The sequence below is a fragment of the Vespula pensylvanica genome, chromosome 2 (genome assembly GCF_014466175.1).
Source record: "Vespula pensylvanica isolate Volc-1 chromosome 2, ASM1446617v1, whole genome shotgun sequence".
In the NCBI taxonomy this organism is placed as follows: domain Eukaryota; kingdom Metazoa; phylum Arthropoda; class Insecta; order Hymenoptera; family Vespidae; genus Vespula; species Vespula pensylvanica.
In genome coordinates this window covers 7,767,386-7,787,928 of record NC_057686.1, presented here as the reverse complement: position 1 = coordinate 7,787,928, position 20,543 = coordinate 7,767,386, and the positions used below count along the sequence as shown (strand labels likewise).

The 20,543-nt window shown below is 30.5% G+C and overlaps 2 protein-coding genes and 6 non-coding genes across 8 annotated transcripts; 2 read left to right on the top strand and 6 right to left on the bottom strand.

The window, feature by feature from the left end:
• Window positions 1-104: 104 nt before the first annotated feature.
• LOC122637586 (molybdenum cofactor sulfurase 1) lies at window positions 105-3,599 on the bottom strand. The gene is made up of 7 exons (XM_043829804.1): window positions 3,081-3,599; window positions 2,781-2,937; window positions 2,049-2,708; window positions 1,039-1,964; window positions 734-937; window positions 449-666; window positions 105-367 (listed from the first exon to the last, which is right to left on the bottom strand). Exons 1-7 carry the CDS (start codon window positions 3,172-3,174, stop codon window positions 182-184), a joined length of 2,445 nt encoding a protein of 814 aa, XP_043685739.1. The 5' UTR covers window positions 3,175-3,599; the 3' UTR covers window positions 105-181.
• LOC122627330 lies at window positions 3,218-7,152 on the top strand. The gene is made up of 4 exons (XM_043808406.1): window positions 3,218-3,221; window positions 4,259-4,504; window positions 5,546-7,033; window positions 7,094-7,152. Exons 1-4 carry the CDS (start codon window positions 3,218-3,220, stop codon window positions 7,150-7,152), a joined length of 1,797 nt encoding a protein of 598 aa, XP_043664341.1.
• On the top strand, window positions 3,783-3,864 carry Trnas-gcu. Its single transcript has one exon. It is a non-coding gene; the product is annotated as a tRNA-Ser (tRNA).
• A 123-nt stretch (window positions 7,153-7,275) lies between the features above and the next one.
• Window positions 7,276-7,349, bottom strand: Trnat-agu. Its single transcript has one exon. It is a non-coding gene; the product is annotated as a tRNA-Thr (tRNA).
• A 6,296-nt stretch (window positions 7,350-13,645) lies between these two features.
• Window positions 13,646-13,727, bottom strand: Trnas-aga. The gene has a single exon. It is a non-coding gene; the product is annotated as a tRNA-Ser (tRNA).
• A 1,843-nt stretch (window positions 13,728-15,570) lies between these two features.
• Window positions 15,571-15,642, bottom strand: Trnaw-cca. Its single transcript has one exon. It is a non-coding gene; the product is annotated as a tRNA-Trp (tRNA).
• A 3,104-nt stretch (window positions 15,643-18,746) lies between these two features.
• On the bottom strand, window positions 18,747-18,818 carry Trnaw-cca. The gene has a single exon. It is a non-coding gene; the product is annotated as a tRNA-Trp (tRNA).
• A 1,147-nt stretch (window positions 18,819-19,965) lies between these two features.
• Trnal-aag lies at window positions 19,966-20,047 on the bottom strand. Its single transcript has one exon. It is a non-coding gene; the product is annotated as a tRNA-Leu (tRNA).
• Window positions 20,048-20,543: the final 496 nt, after the last annotated feature.

Here is a 20,543-nt window from a genome sequence, read left to right as displayed (position 1 = left end):
AAACAACAGCCTATAGAATGTACAATATCATGATCTTCCATGTTAAAAAATACCAGGTAGAGTATAATACCTATATGAATGTAAATTTTATTATACCTATATATATATATATATATATATGTAGTATAGTAACACAATTTTGATATATATTGTAAAATATATATTATTTCATATAAAATTGTCAATCGAAGTACACAACATCTCCGATATTTAATATTCCTTCTTTTGTTGCTGATCTTGTAAGATATATACCAAATTTTAATTTTCCATGAAATTCCTCTGCTAATGTACGTAATGGTTCTACTGTTTTTATACCTGTTGTTTGATCAATGCATATCATTTGACATCTTGTACAAGATCCATTTACCTAATATACATAATAATATTTACAGGATGAATTCTATGTTCCAATTAAGAATAATATTACTAAATTGTATAAATGAACCACCTGGAATTCAGTTTTGCCTATTCGTATTAATTTCCATGAAAGCTCTTCAAAAGCTTTGCAGCCACTTAATACAATGTTTCCTCTAAATCTATGTAATACTGTATCTTTGTTAAAATCTTCTGCATTAACAATTCTATTGCACAACCACGATATGCTTTCTTCGTTCAATAATAAATATTGAGCTTGGCTTGAAAAGGATAGTTTAGGATTTTGTAATCCTGAAAAAAATATACAGTTAAAAATATACAATGAAATATATATAAAATAAGTATTCTTTTAATGTACCTTGCTTCGGTTTGTTTTTGATTTCGTGATTAATTTGCCTAACAAGTTTTAAATTTGGATGACCAATAGCTAAGCTCAACCACTCAGACACATCTCCTCCGCAATCAATGCCTTGAACTTTTTGTCCACAAACTCTACTTTGGCATATTGTACCATTTACATAATCTTCAGAATTCTTCAAAAGTACTTCTATTGATGGCATTCCTAAAAAAGTTATTATAGAACGAAAATATTAAATAGTAATAATTATGTCATTACTAGTAAAAAAAAAATGTCTTTCTAAGAATAATTCATTTCAGTTTTACCTGGATATGTTAATTTCATAACTTGTGTTTCTTTGGATATAAATGGTTTAATTAAACAGAGATTGGTTTGTTGCTTTTGAGTCAAACAAATTCCATTTGATGTCATTATCATCCACTCTCTATCGTATTCCAAACCTTTCTCATTCAAAGTCCAAGAAGTAGTTATTTCAAATGCTCCACATGATTTTATAGGATATATAAACAATCGTTTTAGAGTAATATTACTTCTTGAGTTATTAGTATTTGTAAAATATTTTGCACCGTATAAAAATGGTGAATACCATGCCTTATCCTCAAACTCTTTTGTATTATCTTTATCATTTATAACATATTTTTGATTTTTAGTTTCAATATGATTTGATTTACGAACTTCTGATACGCATAAATTTCCTTCTGATTTGCTCAGAAAGCATTTAGTTATCATTTGTAACAAAGTCTCAACATCTTCGATCACAGACATATATCCAAATGAAATTCGCACAGCACCAGTTGGTTTACCATTTATTATATCTGCAGTACCGCCACATACATAGCCTGCATCATAATTTTGTAAGATTTCCTCATTTTTAAGGGATAGATGTCTTTGACATGCACCAGGATTACAGAAACAACCAGTTCTGAGATGTATTTTAAAAAGCGCAGCCATATGTGCAACTTCCATATATCCAACATATTCGCCATTTGATCTGAGAATATTAAATGTAACTGTTCCTCCTTGTAAATTAGGATTTTCATAGTCATTGTCTGAATAAATTTTTACAACAGGTGCACCATTACAATGATGCAATCTTAATAGAGTATGATGCAAATATTTTGCAAGTGCAAATACATGACTCGATATTTGCTTTATACTAATTTTTGAAAATATATCTAATCCATATTGTAATGATATTATAGATAAAAATGGTATAGTTCCATCTTCAAACCTATAAGTATTGTAATATTATAATTAAATATTGTAATGTTATCAAAATATGTTATCTTCATTCAAATATATTTATCTTATTTACCTTTGATATAAGTTTTGACGCTTCACATGAAACATTTCAGAACTAAGAGAAACATTTACAGTGCCTCCGCCATAATAGACTTTTTCAAGAACATGTGCACTAGAATTCTTCACTATTAAAGCACCAATACCAGTTGGATATCCAAACATCTTATAAAAAGATATACATACAAAGTCTGGTTTAAATATGGATAAATTCAAATCATTTGTTGGTACAAATCCTGCTGCATCTAAGAGAACATACCACTTTGTATTTAATTGACCAGTGACGCTGGAAAGCACGTTATTATGTGCATTTTGAATCCACTTGAGTGGATATTTTGCACCAGAAAAATTGCATTGGGCAGGATAAACAAAAAGAGAATTATTGTCACTTGCTACATTGTCATTCGAAGAATTTACTGATTGTTCTAATACTTGAAATGCATGTTTATGACTAAGACAAGTTACTTTAACGTTTTTTTGGGAGACAACCTCTCGCATTCCAAGAACTGAAGTATGATTGTCTTGCATGTAAATAAAATTTCCTGTAGATTGAAATTCATTATTTTTATTATTGGAAAAACGAAATGTTTCAGCGATCACTTTTAGAGATTGCGTTGCTCCTGATGTAAAAATAATACTGTATTCTTCTGACGATGTGTGAAAATGACTCAATATTCTAAAAAATCACAATATATAAAAAATAATACATTTGTTATACAGTAATTAAATTTATTAAAAAAATATTTACCTATGTCTTATTTGTTCAATATTATCATGAGTAATACCACCTGCAAGGCCAACGGAATGTGGATTACCATAAAGGGAGTTGCATAAATCATCGCTTATATTTTTTATTTGTATGTCAGAATAAAGTGTAGCACCGGCATGATCCAAATAACATTGTCCTGGAATAAAGATAAAAACAATGTAAAATCTTTTTATTCTATAAAGATATAAATTCTTGCAATTAAATCAAAGTTTTCCCCAAATACGATAATACGTTCTAATGATTTCATATATAATATTTTGTTCCATATGCAATGTTTACCTTGAAGTCTAGAAAATTCGTTCCTAATATTTGCAGCAGTCCTTTTGTCGTAAACAGATGTGTATGTCAACATTTTTTCCGATGTCTCTTCCATTTTTCAATTTCTTTGAAGTGCCACTTAATCTCCTTACGTTGTTATGAGTATACTCAACTATATACATTGCATGTTGTAACAAATAAGAACGGGAAACGATTACTTAACACGATTGCAGCCATTGGTTACTATCTTCAATACTTATTAAATAGATTATAATGGAAATAATAAGGTTCAAAGTCAAGTGGTAATGTTCTACGCATTATATATGATAAATATTAAAAATATTTTTAAGTTTTTTGAACAAATTTATTTGTTATGACGCATTGAAATATCGCTTACACAATCATCGTAATAACGGTCTATACGTAACACATGAATCTTGTACAATTATACATACATACTTATGCTCGACAATGAAGTCATGATTACATATTTAAGTTATACTATATGTTACAATGCATTTTTTGTTAACAATTTTATTCAAATATACGAATATACTACGAATTACTTTCATTAATGTGTAATATTTTGATGTAAGACAGAAACATACGTATACTTAAGCAAATATTTACATCATTTGAACTATAATAAATATTATAAAGTTATCAAAATAATTATTAAAAATTTTTATTTATTATAAATATTTAGAAGAACTGTTCTCGTGTGACGAGGTGGCCGAGTGGTTAAGGCGTTGGACTGCTAATCCAATGTGCTCTGCACGCGTGGGTTCGAATCCCATCCTCGTCGATTTCTTTTTTGTTCGCAATTTTTTTTTATAAGTTTATAATGATGATATATATACTAAACATGATAATTATTTTATATACGTAATTTATACTTACAATCTTGTGTATTATTTATAAATGGTAGTGGATAAGAAAAAATTTATAGATAGCATTGATGAAACAATTTATATTTAATACGAAGTTAAGCGAATATCATTTTTTATTTGTTAAAAATAAGATGGCAGAGAAAGAAAAAGAAGTTGTCAAGAAACGAGAAGAATCAAACAAATCTGATAATATAAAAAATAATATTTCTGATATTAATAACGAACAAATCGAGAATATTAATGAAAATAACAATGTAAATTATACACATCCTATAGTAACCGAAAAAAAAGGTTTCATAAATTTGATAGATTATGAACGAAATTATGAAGATATAGAAGCTTATGATAGTGAACAACAAAGTAAACGCCAGCTTATTCAAAAGTCGAAAGGTTTTATAAATATAGAAGATGAGCCAGAAAAAGAAGAAAATGGTGAAAAAGATATGGAAGAATTGAAGGAGACGATCAAGAAAATAACGGAGAAACATGAGAACGATAAAACTGATAAATCGATTGCGACAAAAAAAGATACAGATGACGTAAAAGATGTATCGGGTATGAAATATAAAATATATCTGCGTGCATATACATATAATGTAACGATAAAATTAGATATTATATTATATCATGTTTTATATATATATTATATATAGTTATATATATATATAGTTATATATATATATATATATATATATATATATATATATGTCTAACCATAGATATTCGAACAAATATTTTGCGATTGATTGAAGTTGCAAGAGAGTTTAATAAAAGAAGTTTGCATGGATTGGAGTCAGCTAAGTGCATATCAACAATTCTTTTTCACTCGTGATCTCTTTGATTCATAGTATTTTTAAACGAATGCCTATAATTTTTTTTTACATATTTATATAATACTGATGATTTGCAATCAAAATCATATATAGTCAAAAATTGCTACTATGAATCGTTTACGAAATAATCGGCTTTTTAAGTATTTAAGTAGTTGGTTTTTCATTATATAATTTGAAAGAACAATCGTTAGAATATATAATATTTTGAAGTCAGTTACATCGAACAGGATTACTATCATTCAACTTGTTAAAAAAATATACGATTGCTTGATTTGAAATAATGCATTTGTATGGTATATAATATAAATTATAATACAACGTGAATTTGTTAATCAGTTGTAATCATGCCGATTATCTCGTAAATGATGCATAATAACAATATTTTACTAGATATGATTTTGGTTGCAAAGGACCATTATATAAATATGCAACAAAGATTATAATTATCCATTTAAAAAACTATGTTGATTTTCATGATCAGAAAAGATTACGAATAAAAAAGAAATTTATACATACACTTGTAACTGATTTAGATCCGTGTAAATATGTCTTATTAAACTTTCTTGTAATTTCAACCAATCGTGAAATATTTGCTCGGACATCTATGGATGGATACTTTATATATACATATATGTATTAAAATAAAGCTTGCATTATATTAATACAAATTATTAAAATTATTTTTTTAATTTCACAATTAAGTTCAAATATCTATGTATAAACTTAAATAGTACAAAAATAAAAACATAAACAAAACTTATAGAACAGACCACTACATCGCCAGAGGAAGCATACGTTCAACATATGGAACGTGTCATTGCTGCAAACACTCTTCCTTCACGAGATATGGAAATCCTTCAATATTTGTACACTAATTATTCCTCCGATAAGAAGCAAATACCTATAACAAAGGAAATTTATACCGAAATTAACGTCGATACCTCAGAGCCTAGTGAAAGTAGAACTGATACTCACGATGAAATAAAACAAGCATCGATAAACGAGAAGGAGAAAGTTATTCTTGATTCAAGTTCCAAAGACCTTGAGAAAAACATTCTCCGATCGGATATTCAGGACACAACTGAGGATATTACTTCGACTGAGTCACCGATTTCTGACGATAAAAAATTGGAATCGTTAAAAAGCACTTCGTCTGTGGAGAAAGATAAAATTATAACGAGTACATCAAAGACAAATTTGGTCGAGGAAATCAACGATACGTCTGATCACAAAAATGCAAAGAATGACAAAAAGGACATAAAATCTTTGACAATCGAAAGTCCTTTTTCTGATTTTACGCTCCAAACTGTAAAACTGGAAACGAATTTAGAAGATCTCATACGCAAAGAACAGATCTTATCTAATATTAGCAAAACTTTACCTAGTAGTATAGATCCTAGCGATACTGAACAAATTACACCATTGGACGAATCTAAAATCATTGTAGATCTTCCGCAGAAAAAGGATGTTATCGAAACAAAAGAAACCGTGCCTAGTAGTATACATCCTAGCGATACTAAAAAAATTACACCATTGGACGAATCTAAAATCATTGTAGATCTTCCGCAGAAAAAGGATGTTATCGAAACAAAAGAAACTGTGCCTATTAGTATACATCCTAGCGATACTAAAAAAATTACACCGTTGGATGAATCTAAAATTATAGTAGATCTTCCGCAGAAAAAGGATGTTATCGAAACAAAAGAAACTGTGGCTAGTAGTATACATCCTAGCGATACTAAAAAAATTACACCATTAGACGAATCTAAAATTATAGTAGATCTTCCGCAGAAAAAGGATGTTATCGAAACAAAAGAAACTGTGCCTATTAGTATACATCCTAGCGATACTAAAAAAATGACACCGTTGGATGAATCTAAAATTATAGTAGATCTTCCACAGAAAAAGGATGTTATCGAAACAAAAGAAACTGTGCCTATTAGTATACATCCTAGCGATACTAAAAAAATTACACCGTTGGACGAATCTAAAATTATAGTAGATCTTCCGCAGAAAAAGGATGTTATCGAAACAAAAGAAACCGTGGCTAGTAGTATACATCCTAGCGATACCGAAGAAATTACACCGTTGGACGAATCTGAAATCATTATAGATCTTCCGGAGAAAAAAGATCGAACAAAAATAAAGATCTCCAAGCCCGAAAGCGACGAATCATTTATAAGAAAAATGTTACTTTGTCATTGTATCGACGTAAAAATGAATGGAAATAATAGTAATGATAATAATGACAGTAATAATAATGTATCGATAATTGAAAGAATCCGGGGATTTTTTTTATCTTTGTTGATAGATTATTTGGTATTTTCACAAATACCGAATATGAAGAATAAAACTTTGTATTATTATTGATGATAATTTCATCTATTCGTGACTTTTATGAGAACTCAGATTGCATAAAAAATTATTTCATGTATTTTTTGTTCAATATAGAAACGTGTTATATTTGTAATCATGAGTCCAAAATTAAATGCAAGGCCCCGGGGGGATTCGAACCCCCGATCTCCTGTTTACTAGACAGGCGCTTTAACCAACTAAGCCACGGCGCCTCCGATAGGCAACTTAGGCCAACCAATATCCTTTTGTGACATTTATAATAAAGTTATTGATTTTATTTCTGATATAGAAAATTATTGCTTATGTATATGCGTATATGTATGAACATGGTACGTAAAGATAGAATCTAAAATACTTGGAATCGTTTCAGATTTATTTCATTTATTTTTGCAATAAATTTGAATCATTTCAAAACCATGCAAAGTCTGAAAAATCTTAATACGTCTCGTCTAATAAGTCTTCTCTCATTTTCATTGTCCTACCGATAATCTTGAAAGTATTGATCGTCAACTCGTACGTTTCAAAGTCTTGAGAGTTTTCAGAAGAGGATTTAGAAAGTTGTCGAGTCTTCAATTTCTTAGAATCTTCCTAATTACTTTTATTCAAACGGGATGTGAAATATTTAAGACGTGAAATATTATTAACGTGAAATATTTAAGAAAATCCAAAAAGTTCGATTTAGTAAAAATATATTTATTCATGTTATTCGTTTTTATAGCTTGCATATTATGAATGAAGCGTTTTGTATTATGAATGTTGATATGTAGGGAACAAGAGAAGAAAATAAGATAAATATTACTTATTCGATAACAAAATTATAAATATAATGTAATATAATATATACAGATTAGAGTATAGTAATTATATTTTAAAATTGAATAAGTACTAGTCATTTGAAAAATCTGCGGCTTTCTCTTTTATTTTAAAATTTAAAATGTTTTAATTTAATATCGAAATTTATACATAAAAAAAAAAGACGATAATGATAAAAGATGCAAAACCGAGTATTACAATACTCGGATTTAAATCTGATATTTAGATTTAGAATAAGTAACTCGAGTATTATATTAATAATAAAAACCAATATCGAGAACCAGTATCAAATCAATTTCATATCAAATTAGTATCAAAAAAGAAATATATGAATATATTTCTTAATGTAATAAAAATAAATGATACATATATGAAAATCGCTACGCTACGTTAATAAAGAAAATGACGAAAGATTTGAGACTTATTAAGACTGAAATTTATATCAACAATTTTGAGTTTTGAATAAACTTGGAAACGTTCAAAGTTGTCGTCATTTATTTTTAATCGAAAAGTTTCAGATCACATCACTAACTCTATATTTTCTAATAGAAAAGAATGTATTATAGTTGATCTGATAATCTAAATAAGACCTTCAAAAACGATTCTATTTAGTTCAGTTTTTAGTTTAATAGCAAAACATGCGCGTATCTATTTTTTGCATAGTTTGGATAGAGGACAGAGTGGGAGTAGAGAATCCTAGCTAAATATGAATTACATACCAGGATAGGGGACTCAACCGGCCCAGATAAGGCACGGTTGAGAGTTCCTTTAGAGAAACGTTCTCATCACCGTCAGCAGCGCACGTAGAGGCAATACATTGAACCAAAAACCGATGTTCTGACGACTAAGCAGTCTCCCACCTTGACCATTAGGACTCAACGAAAATCTCAACATCGCCCTCACCGATCAGTACATTACGGACGATCAACCGATATTGAAACAAGATGAAACTCTTTTTGAAATGAAAACACCATAGTTCTCTTTAAAGATACAATCAACCACTTTTTTGATTTTCTCTTTACGTGAAACAGTTTAAATAGTGCATTGTGACAACTTCCAAATTGGGGCTAACCTAACTCTTCACGCATCATAAAAACAAATACTGTAAGTAATATTTAGAATATATCGTTGATTATTTATATTATTTGAATTAATCTCGTTTTGGACTATGAGTTACATCAATACGACAAGTCAGTCGAGTCTCGACAAATTCAGTTTTTTATTAATTCTCCCCTTGATTCCTTCAATCCGCAATCAATTTATCTTACCTCGAACTACCACTCGTCACTAACTTTTGTCTACTTGTAATCGTAAATAATCGGAGATAGATCTTTAGAAATTTGTATTCCATCGATCTAAGGGTCGTTCGCGGTAAACGTTATGTAGATATTATGATCAAAACAGGCCGTTTTAACAATCGTATCCTTCAGTGTAAATTAACTTTACGAAGTCTCTGACCTGGGGCGTGACAATATCATAGACTATTGGATGATACATATTTGTGTATCGATGAAGAGATAAGGTCTTCGTCATACGTTAGGATGTAGCTTTTCTCACAAACAACGTTGTTAACTTCGAAGGAAAATCATCTGAATGATGATTTTAAATTAAAATTGATGGATTATAATCGATGATAGATGTCTAACTAAATTTATTTATTATAGGAATAAATGAATAATTATATGAAAAAAAGGCCATTATTAATTTTTAATTAATCGGGAATATGTCTGGAACGTTTGTTTAAAATATTTTTCGATAACTTCGTGTCCGGTCTTTTATATTAAGTGGCCGGGATTTCTTTTGTGGAAGAAACATAGCTATTTCTACGGGGTAGAAACACATGGGTCTTCCGATGTAGAATCCTCTTAAATTTATTTCTAGACTTGGAAAAATTGACTCTATTCACAATGTAAAGAAAGTGCCTTAAACTCAAACAATGCTGGATTATGTGTGTTTTATTCTGTATTTATCTCTTAGCAACCATTCAACGAATTTCTCAAGGCCAGGTATTCCGTATCGTTATAAATTATTTTTGAGAGAAAATCCAATAATTCGTTAAGTGTATGCATCTATATGTATTAGTATAATAATTATTAAAACAGCTACGATTGCTATCGAATTTTTCATCTTAAAGTTAAATTATTTATTAAATTAATTATTAAATTTATTATAATAATTAATTTAGATATAATGAAATAATTTATTTCAAATAAATTATTTAAAAATATTTAAATTAAAATATTTCAATTAAATTAAATGATTTAAAGTTATTATTAAATTAATTATAACTAAATAAATATTATAAATATTAATACAAGTAAATAAGATAAGTCATTAGTCTATCATAAACATTTTTGTATATATTGTTAACTTTTTTCCCACATGTTTAAAGTTTAATAGTTGAATTTTTCTTTCTTATTAACTAGTAATAAAACTATGTTTAAAAAAATCGTTAGTATCTCCAGTCTGTTACGCAAGAAATTTGAGTTAGTTCTTAAAATAAAAACATTGAAACGTTTTACGTTTTATTAAACTATCTTGTGCATTATTAGCCATAATCATATTTCTTCTCGTCTTTTCTTAAATTATACAAACAATTTCAAGTAAAGAAAGTCAAATAAGTTATCCTTTATTACAAGATTAATCATCTTATTTTAAAATATTGAAAATAAATATATAAAGACGGAATAATAATCCAAAAAGTAAAATTCAAAAGTATCGAAAACGAATTGCAACAAAAAGAAAATATTGACTTTTATCTATAATTTATTATTTATTTATTGTCTTTTTATTCTTCTATGACAGTTTATGTCTATCTTATTTATTTATACATCGCCTTGTTCTTATTTAATGAGACATATCTGCTGTTAAAGTTTTATAATTTATAAATATACCAAATTTTATTACATCTTTTATTCGTAATAACATTATTATCAGATTATTAGTACTCCTAACAGTATTACGTTATTATATTTGCTTTTTTTAATTTTATTACTTCTTGCTCTGTTTCATATTAATAGAGAAAATAATATATCGAATGATAAAAAATATTGTATAATACTATGCATATATTTTTAACATCATTCGACGTTTGAATTTATATTTATACGTCTTCTTTATAATAAGTACATATTCATACATATCACATATATTATATGTATATCATATTACAAACGCATACGCACAATTAGATTTGCTTGTCCAATATAAATAAAAATACCTGTCAATACGAGCAAATCAATAATTGTAACACAGAGGATAAACCATTTATTGGTTTTCCTACGTTTGTCTTTTATTAATAATAATATTTCGAATATAATGTTTCGAAAATGTATTTTGAAAAACGAAACCCTTTTTTACATGTTCGTTATAAAATTGGAAAACAGTTCGATCGTCCCGGATATTCTTTTTACCAAAATGCACATGTATTTCTTTTTCTTTTGTTTGTTTATTTGGAAATTTCGATATTTCTATAATTTTCCAAATACGTAATAAATAATATCGTAAAAACCCTATTTTTGTTATATATCTTGTTTTACCATTCTAATCTCTAGACAGATATATCTTAAGTTTATTAAACGAACATCATTTTATTTTGCGATGTATATCATTATGAGCTAACTTAGAGATGTTCGGTATGAACGCCGTCTATCCGCATCTAGCAAAGCATTGATAAATAAAAACAACGGAATATGTCTGTCTACGAAAGTAGCTCAATCCGTGAAGACATGTAGAGCAGTCATCTATTATTATTAAATCGTAACCTTTTTAATTTTGTATATACTTGTTCTAGTATTGTTAATAAAATTCTTCTGTTCGTTAAACAGTCGCGTTTTTTTAACGACTGGTTACGCGGAAGCCTAACAATTTTTTAACATTCCACCCAAAAATGTCCCTTTTCCACACACGATCAACATTCACGATCACAATTCTCCTAAGTAGTCTTTTTTCTCAATTCCATTTCAAACCTGACGACTTTTATAAAAATTTTCTCCTATGTCTCTCCGTTCACTTCGTTCCCGACTCTGTTTTCAAAGAAATGAGTATTATTGTTCCTCTGTATATCTTCGACTTCGATAGTCCTTAAAATTGCTTTTCTTAGGGACTTCATTCCTTCCAATTGCAAAGTTTAATGCAAGAAAGAGTTCCTTACAGCATTAATAAACTGGATCCAGTTTATTTCGCAGATGCACGTGCAGGATAATTTAAATAACTTGCAGGATTGCATACACCTCTGCTATATACTTTGGATACACGAATCGCGAAAACTTATCCAGATCTTTGGCAAAAGCAGTTAAATTTTCTTCTGTCCTCCGATTACTAAATTCGGTATAATTCTCTTGAACACGAAGATTTTCTCTGAAACTAAATTTCTAACTGCACCTTTAATTTCAGAAACGTCAGATTGGTCAAGTCTTTAATTATTTCTAAAACTGATCGCACTTTTCTCTGTAAATTCGACATGAGAGCCATTGTCTTCGCTGGCTTATTCCAATTGTTCGCTCTCGCGAGAAATTCCCTTCTCTTCTATCGTAATTGTCTGATTTAATCAGAAATCCTAAACATTCGCAGAACTTCCCGCATTATTTCCTGCATCCATATATCGTTCTATATCTAAACTAACTCCTAATGTTTGATTTTTCTCGTATGTTTCCAAAATTTTTCTGCGTAAGTTTCATCCCATTCGCTTGACTAAAAAAATCCTTTAGCCGGATCACTTATATTCATGCAATCTACTTCTTCATGAAAGTTTAACTCAAGTCTTTGTTTATTCTTCGGCTATAAATCTAGAAAACATCTTCAGATAGAACTTAAATAAACTTCAAAATAAAATTCGATTATTAGTACTATATTATTTCTCACTGTATATCTTCGTGAATGTTACTTTGTTTCTTAATCGTGTTTTCTACATGTCCTACTTACACTATGATACTTTTCTTTATACGATAGAAACGAAGAAATATACAGAACATGGAAAGATAAATTCAGCAAATCAGATGAAGATGATTACCACCATCTGAATATATTTGCAATTTATAACATCGAAATTCTTTGAGTATCTCAATTCCATCATTGTCGCCAATTTGTATATTAAACTTATTGGGATACTAATAATAGTTTAGATTAAAATTGATTAAGATACCAATTTATTATAATGTTTACAAAAGAGATGTGTGTGGATGTATAATAGATATAAATTCGTGATAAGGATTTAGATTGTAAGGATAAAGAAAAAGGATAAAGTTATTTAAAGAAAAATAGAACTGTAAAAGTAGTATTAATATAAATAGGATGTAATTATAAGACAGTAGTCTTAAGTGAATAGAGAAAAAGAAAAAAAGAGGGGAGAAAGAGAAAGAAAGAAAAAGAAAGTATATAAGGCAATAGGGTAAGAAATATTCGTTATTATGGAAAGAATTATATAGGACAATTGTAAATCTTAGGGGGTAAATGTTTTGAAAATGTAATCTAGAAACGTATTCTATTTTTTAGTAGATTAGAAATATTTTTTTTTTTTCAATAGATTTTTAGAAGAGAAGAAGAGATAGAGAAAAAGACAATTTTAATTTTTAAATCACAATAGTTATATGTATATATATATACATATATATTAGTTCGTCTATTATCTCCAACCATGTTTTAAATAAAAATATAAAAAAAAAATTGAATTAAAAAAAATATCATTCTCAAATACCGCAGTCGGTAGGACTCGAACCTACGCTCCCAGAGGGAATCTGATTTCTAGTCAGACGCCTTAACCACTCGGCCACGACTGCTACGCTTTGTCGGTATTGAATGAATAATAAAATCATAATATATACATATATATATTTTTTTGATGAATTTATTTACATAAATACATAAATTATTGTTATAATTATTTCTAATCAGTTAATAAATTTATATATCTATATTTGTATTTAACATTTTTTAAACACCAGTATACTGGTAGCAATTATTTTTAGTTCAGTTTTTCCGATTATTTCGATACTAACAAAGACTCTACTAGATATGGTATATACCTAAGAAAATGTAATAGTAAATGCTCTAGGCACTTTCGGAGGAACAAAAGGGTTTTTGAATTTCTTACTCATCGTTCCTCAAAGTTCCTTATCCATCTCACATTTTCGTAATAACTTTTAATAGAGAAAAAATCTAGCAAAATTTATTTAAAATATATGATTCCATATCAATGATATCAACGTATATCTATAACATTCAATGTCAGTCAATTATGTACATATATACATTTAAATTGATTATAAATCAATATATAATATATAGGATTACTTGTCGAAAATTATTATATCTATAAAAATTAATAATGAAATAAAGTATTATTACAAGTAGTGTAAACGAGTGTCCTGCATAAATTGATGTGTACCTAGGTATTATATATTGTATACTAAATAGATTTAATTTAATTTAATTGCAGAATTTCAAATATTTTATGAATACATCAAAACAAGAAAGTAATATCTATCTACTTTCGTAAATTTAAATTCAAACGTGATGGATTTGAATTTTTTGAAAATATTTTGAAAAATGTAAACGATTTTTCAATTCTTGCGGAATTCAAAATTATATTCTAGAGTTTGAAAGTTATTTGTTGGCGCACACTTGTGCACCCTTAGCGCACTCTTTATAAGACTTTCTCCGAAGAACCATTTATTATAATACAGAATATTTATCCTTGAGAATGCATTGAACGTTCCTTAAAAAGATTCATAAGGAAGAACAATACATAGTTAACCATTGCTCGAGTTTTAGATTTTTAGATTTTAGAGTTTTAGAGTTTTAGAGTTTTAGAATTTTAGAGTTTCTAATTAAGCTCGTAGTCTTCTGCAATATGTTAAATCGATCAATAAAAGCAAGAATTATAAACGAAAAACGAACCATGGGTTTATTTGAAGTCCATGATCCTTAAAAGATTTATTTTTTACATATGCAGCAATATGGTCACTTCGTACGTAAGAAATTATATGACATTTGTTTATTGCAATTAACGCGAATTCGTTAATACATATTAAATCGTTAATATTGTTGATCGCATTTGTAATAAAAACGTAGAATCTACGTTTTGTATTATCAACACATTTACAAGTATGTAGGATCAGTCCGTACGCGTGGTCAAGTATGAAAAAGAAAACTCTAAAATGAAGTTACGTGAGCGTATAGGCGTTGCAACGAATCTTCTAGCAATTAGTCAAGAATTTTCTAAGTCGAGAAGCTTATTAGCAAATAGGTTCAAAATATTAGAAAGTTCGATGCATCGCCTATATAAAACGTCAGTTACTTAAATCAGATCATGTCAGATCATGTCAGCTATCGAAAGGTCAGTCGATAATGTAAGACAAACGTGATATCTTTCTATGCCTATGTGCGAGGATTGATATGAATGTCCAATATACGATTTCTTGTTTACAATATTTGTTCTCTTTCTCCATTTATTTTGTTTAAATAATTATCGACGTAAATTTTTCCTACACGTATATCAGACATAAAACAAAAAATAAAATCATATGATTCAGAAACAACAAAATGTGATCAATAACGTAAGACTGAAAAGGTATCGTAATACAAAAAAAACGAAAAAGTTACAAAAAAAAATATTGACATTGACCCCGACGTGATTTGAACACGCAACCTTCTGATCTGGAGTCAGACGCGCTACCGTTGCGCCACGGAGTCTCCTTGTCTTGTTCCTTTAAAGTAATTCATTTCTGACGCTACTAATAAAGATAATTCAATTTCTTAATCTTATACGTAGTATGCTTCTTTAAATATTTTTACAATTCCAAATCACAGAAATCATAGAAAAATAATATATTTGTACAGCCTATCAAATCCTATACGTATCATTGACGTATTAATAAAATAGATTTAACAATAATCTAACTCTGATTTATCGTAGATATAGTAATATCATAAAACAACTTTGGAAAAATCTAACTTTAAAGTAGTTGATGTTCTTCTTACGTAAAGGTTATTTCCATAATGATACGTCGTCTAGTTTTCTTTATTATGTTCAGTTTAATTTATATATACGTACATACATACATATATATATACACATACGTACTTACTATATATATATATATATATATATATATATATATATATATATGTATGTAAGCATTATACTTTACGAAATTATAGGTTAGCGTTCTACCGTGGCATGTGCTTGGTAACAAGCACGCGATGCGTGCTCACATCCCGCATGCGAGCATCGAAATATGCGGCATGCATGAAAATGAAGGAGGTTATGGCTCTCCCTACGTTGAACAAAGTTTCGCGCGGGTTGTCTCATCGAGCCCCTCCTAATGCCAGGCTAACATAATGCAAAGGTTAGTTCGACCTCGGCACGTCTCGCTTATTGCAAGATATTCCGTCATGCCTTGACTTTCGCCCGTGAGGAATTTTTTCAACAGGAACGCATGCAGACGCCTGCAATTCCATGACGCAGAGAAGCGTTCGTGTGTCAACGAGTCGAGTCAACTCATACAACAAGAGATATGTGTACACATATGTACCTATTACGTACACGTACAAACGTACGTTCAGCTTCGAGAATATGAAAGCAATACGAGTAGGCTCCTTCCCACCACGAATGTATGTTAATTTTAGGGGAAAGCGTAATAACGCTCGATCGTTCGCGAAATATAAGTATATCTCTCTTTTACACGAGGATCGAGCTTCGCTCGAAGATGTATATGAATGAGTTGCATGTGAGAGCATTGACGTGAACTCGAGACGGTTTTAACTCTTTGAATGTATGTGAATGTGCTTGTAAAAGGAAGAGAGAGAAAGAGAGAGAAAGAAAGAGAAAGAGAGAGAGAGAGAGAAAGAGAAAGAGAGAAGAGAGACATACGAAGTTTATTAACGTCAGTTTTGGGGAAAACGGTGTCACTGTCCCGTGATCGGCTGTCTTACAGAATACTGTGCCTTCCAGAGAGCTTAGTGAAAGTCTCTGAGCGTTGATCACCGGCCAAGACGCTCGCATAATCGTTCTCGAGTATACCTGGACCAGGAATCTGCCAAATTTCTGGCCGTTTCAAAGTCAATGAACCAATAAGCCCGAGGAAAGAGATCATTGTGGACCAATAAAGTGGCGCTACGTCACAGAGGTGCTTAGGGCCCGCGCGGCTCTTCCTCAAAATTATGTCTTTCCGATCCACGGCTAACATGAATGGCACGAAGCATGACGAGACATCTCCGTTCGATCGCCAGCTCGCTCAACTTACCAACTCGGTCTCATGCTTTCCTAACAACTTGTCGGTTAAATTGTTGATTATGTCCATTCTACCCGCTAAATGTAGATTACGAAGGCCTGTGAAAATGATCGGAGGACAGATAATGTCGACCGCCATGTTTGTAAAGGCGAGACGACACGAGTAATGCGATGAGTTTCTAATAAAATGAATCGTAATCATTTTTATATACTTACGCGTTAATACATTGGAGATATTTCTTTTACGAATCAATTGACAAACTTGATTACCTTAATTTGTTAAAAATAAATAAATGACGAGCATTGGGAATTTTCTTCGAACGAAGGTCACGCGTTCTGATTTGTTTTCGTCGTACAAATACGATTGGTCATCCACGTAGCTCATTGGTTAAGAGAAAAGTCTCGAAGGCACGATGATGACTGTTACATAATCAAGAATAAACGGACGTTCGATGATTAACAATCCGAATCATTTAGACTCAATCAGTCGGTACAGAGAAGTAGGAAAACATAAGAGCGATCGAAGTCAAGACGAAGTGTTGCCAGATAAGACGGTATCTGATAATTAATAAATGAAACGAACGTTGGAATAATTCTCTCTATACGAAGCTCACGTTCAAAGTCCGATTGGAAAATAATGTATTCGATTTTCTCGTTACATATGATAATAATGAATCAGATTAATAGAATCAGTTGAATTATTTATATCTTTAAAAAGATATCTTTCGTTTCTTTTCTTTTTTTTTTGTCTTTTTTGTTTCTTTTTTTTCTTTTTTTTTTCTTTTTTTTTTTTTTTTTAGAATGACCATGAAATAAATATTCTAACGAAAACGTGATTATCACATTTCGAATAAATTTTTGTTCGTGTACCGTATCATACCATACGATTAGTATACATATTTCTTAAAGCTAGTTAGTCAAGGAAATGAACCATAGGACACGTAAATACAAATGAGAAGCCTGTAAGGCGACGGACCTCTTGGAAGGTCGTGCTAGCCTAGTGCCAGGAGGGGCTAAATGAGACAACCCGCGCGAATGTCGCTCAACCGTACGAGAGAGAAGAAATTTCTCTGGTCCATGATATCCTAATCTCTCACCGTTCTTATGCGGGATGTGAGCACGCACCGCACTTCATATCACAGAAAGAAAGGTAGAGAGAAGGAGACTCCTCGCAAACAGCCTGCGGTTTTCAGAACCTTCATTGTCATGGAATATTTTAAAATGTTCATTATCTACGCGCGAGGATGACTATTTCAAATTTACATTATTATTATCTAAAAAAAAAATATAAATAAATGAAGATGGAATATATCGACATTCTTATAATCGACAATTGTCAACTTTTGATCTTTCGAATGGCTATTCTTTTACATCGCAAGAAATTTGCCATTTCCAAAAAATACAATATTTTAAATTGTTCACGCATCTCATTTTACCTTTCGTAAGTATTAAAAGTTAAGTATTAGAAAATCGTGGAATTACTTAACAACTGTTACGACATTTTTTAATATCACTGATGCTTAAATAGAAATTTTGTTAAGGTTAACAAAAAAATGTATCCTGATGACCCCGACGTGATTTGAACACGCAACCTTCTGATCTGGAGTCAGACGCGCTACCGTTGCGCCACGGAGTCTAGTTATTAGGAAAATCACAGATAAGCGATCTAATCTAACGATGTAATAATTACATCGTCAAAATTATTAAATTCTGCTTTTATAAATAATTTTATTTTGATAAAATTAAAACAGTTTGTTGTATCTTAATAATTCTTAAAAATCCTCGATCAATGATTTTCGAGTACGATTTATAAAATAATCGTTGATTATGAATTTGATTAAAAACAGCGAAAATTTTTTTCTAATTCGTACGAGTATTAAATATAGAACAAATATCCATAGCTAAACGTGGATGGAAAGTAAACGCTATGTAAGTACGCGTCTTATACGCTTTCAAAATGGAATTTGAAACACGAACGGGATCGATACACGAATGCCAATGGGGCGTGGTCCGTGGTGGCATCTTCCGAATGAAACTTGTATCAGGATAGCAAGATGTATGGGAGCATCTTTCGGTTGATTTTTTTTTCTCTTATTACACCTATCTTTATTACGATTTCTCTCTTCCATTGTCGTTCGTCGAACAGTAAGAAGAAAATCGACTCTTCCGAATGGAATGGTCAGGAATGGCGAGCCCCCGACAACAACAATCTCAACAGGATCCCATCGAACTGCAAGAGCATGAGAGAGGTTATACGTGTCCTTTCTTCAAAGGTTAACCTTGGAAAAGAAAGAATAATTTATTTGCATGAATTTCGATGTATTTACGCCTCAGTTCGGTCGAATTCAAGTTTAGTTGACAATCGAATTGTATTCTGTTATAATATTGAATTAATTCGATCGGTAAAAAGAAAATAATTAGTATAAACGTTGAGAGAGATACGATAAACGATAGTAAGCTATAGATGCTATTCCTTCGTAGTTATACGTATATGCAGCGTCCCAAGTCGAGCCGCCATCTTTACGGCATTAGTATTCGAGGTCGCCGTTGGATGTCGCAGAAACAGTTCGCCACTGCGGAGCGGACGATCTACTCCGTTTGAGTATGTGTTCCTGTTAGGTGTGAACCACGGCGCCGCGTGCCGACGCAAGCCATTGGACCTTCAAAAGAATCGCACCAAGCATACTGGTAATCGCGCACATCTCTTTCAATGCTATTCGCACGGAAAGTCATCTCTGCTCACGCGTTTCTCCATCGTCCTTTCTGGAGGAGAAAAAAAAAATTGGCAGCGGTGGGATTCGAACCCACGCCTCCGAAGAGACTGGTGCCTTAAACCAGCGCCTTAGACCGCTCGGCCACGCTACCTTTGCGGATGCAGTGTTTTAATTAATAATTAATAAGTTCGTTATCATATTTATATTCTAATAATTTGTTTTATACAGCATAAAAAGTCTTTTATTGACAATCATTACGATGAAAGCGCTAAGGTTATCTTTTTAAGGTATAAATAATATTTAATCGATTCAATATCTCTGAGAAAAAAAAAATAATAAAGGTATTGGTCGCTTTGTATATAATTAAGAGATCCAATGAAATCTTAATGGAAAGTATATATTTTTATTAAACGCTATAACCACTCGAGATTTCCATCGTTCGCGTTTCTTCTCTTATTAAATACTTTCTAAAATGAATCGCAACTAAATTTTGTACTTTTATGAAATCATCTATGTAGCCATATATCTCCCTCCAGTTACCGCAAGACAAACAACACGTGGCGCTTTCGAGCTTATCGTGTAATGAAATGCGAAGAAAACGAAGGGCGCGCGCGTTCGTAAGGTTACCCATACGATCATAAGCGTAG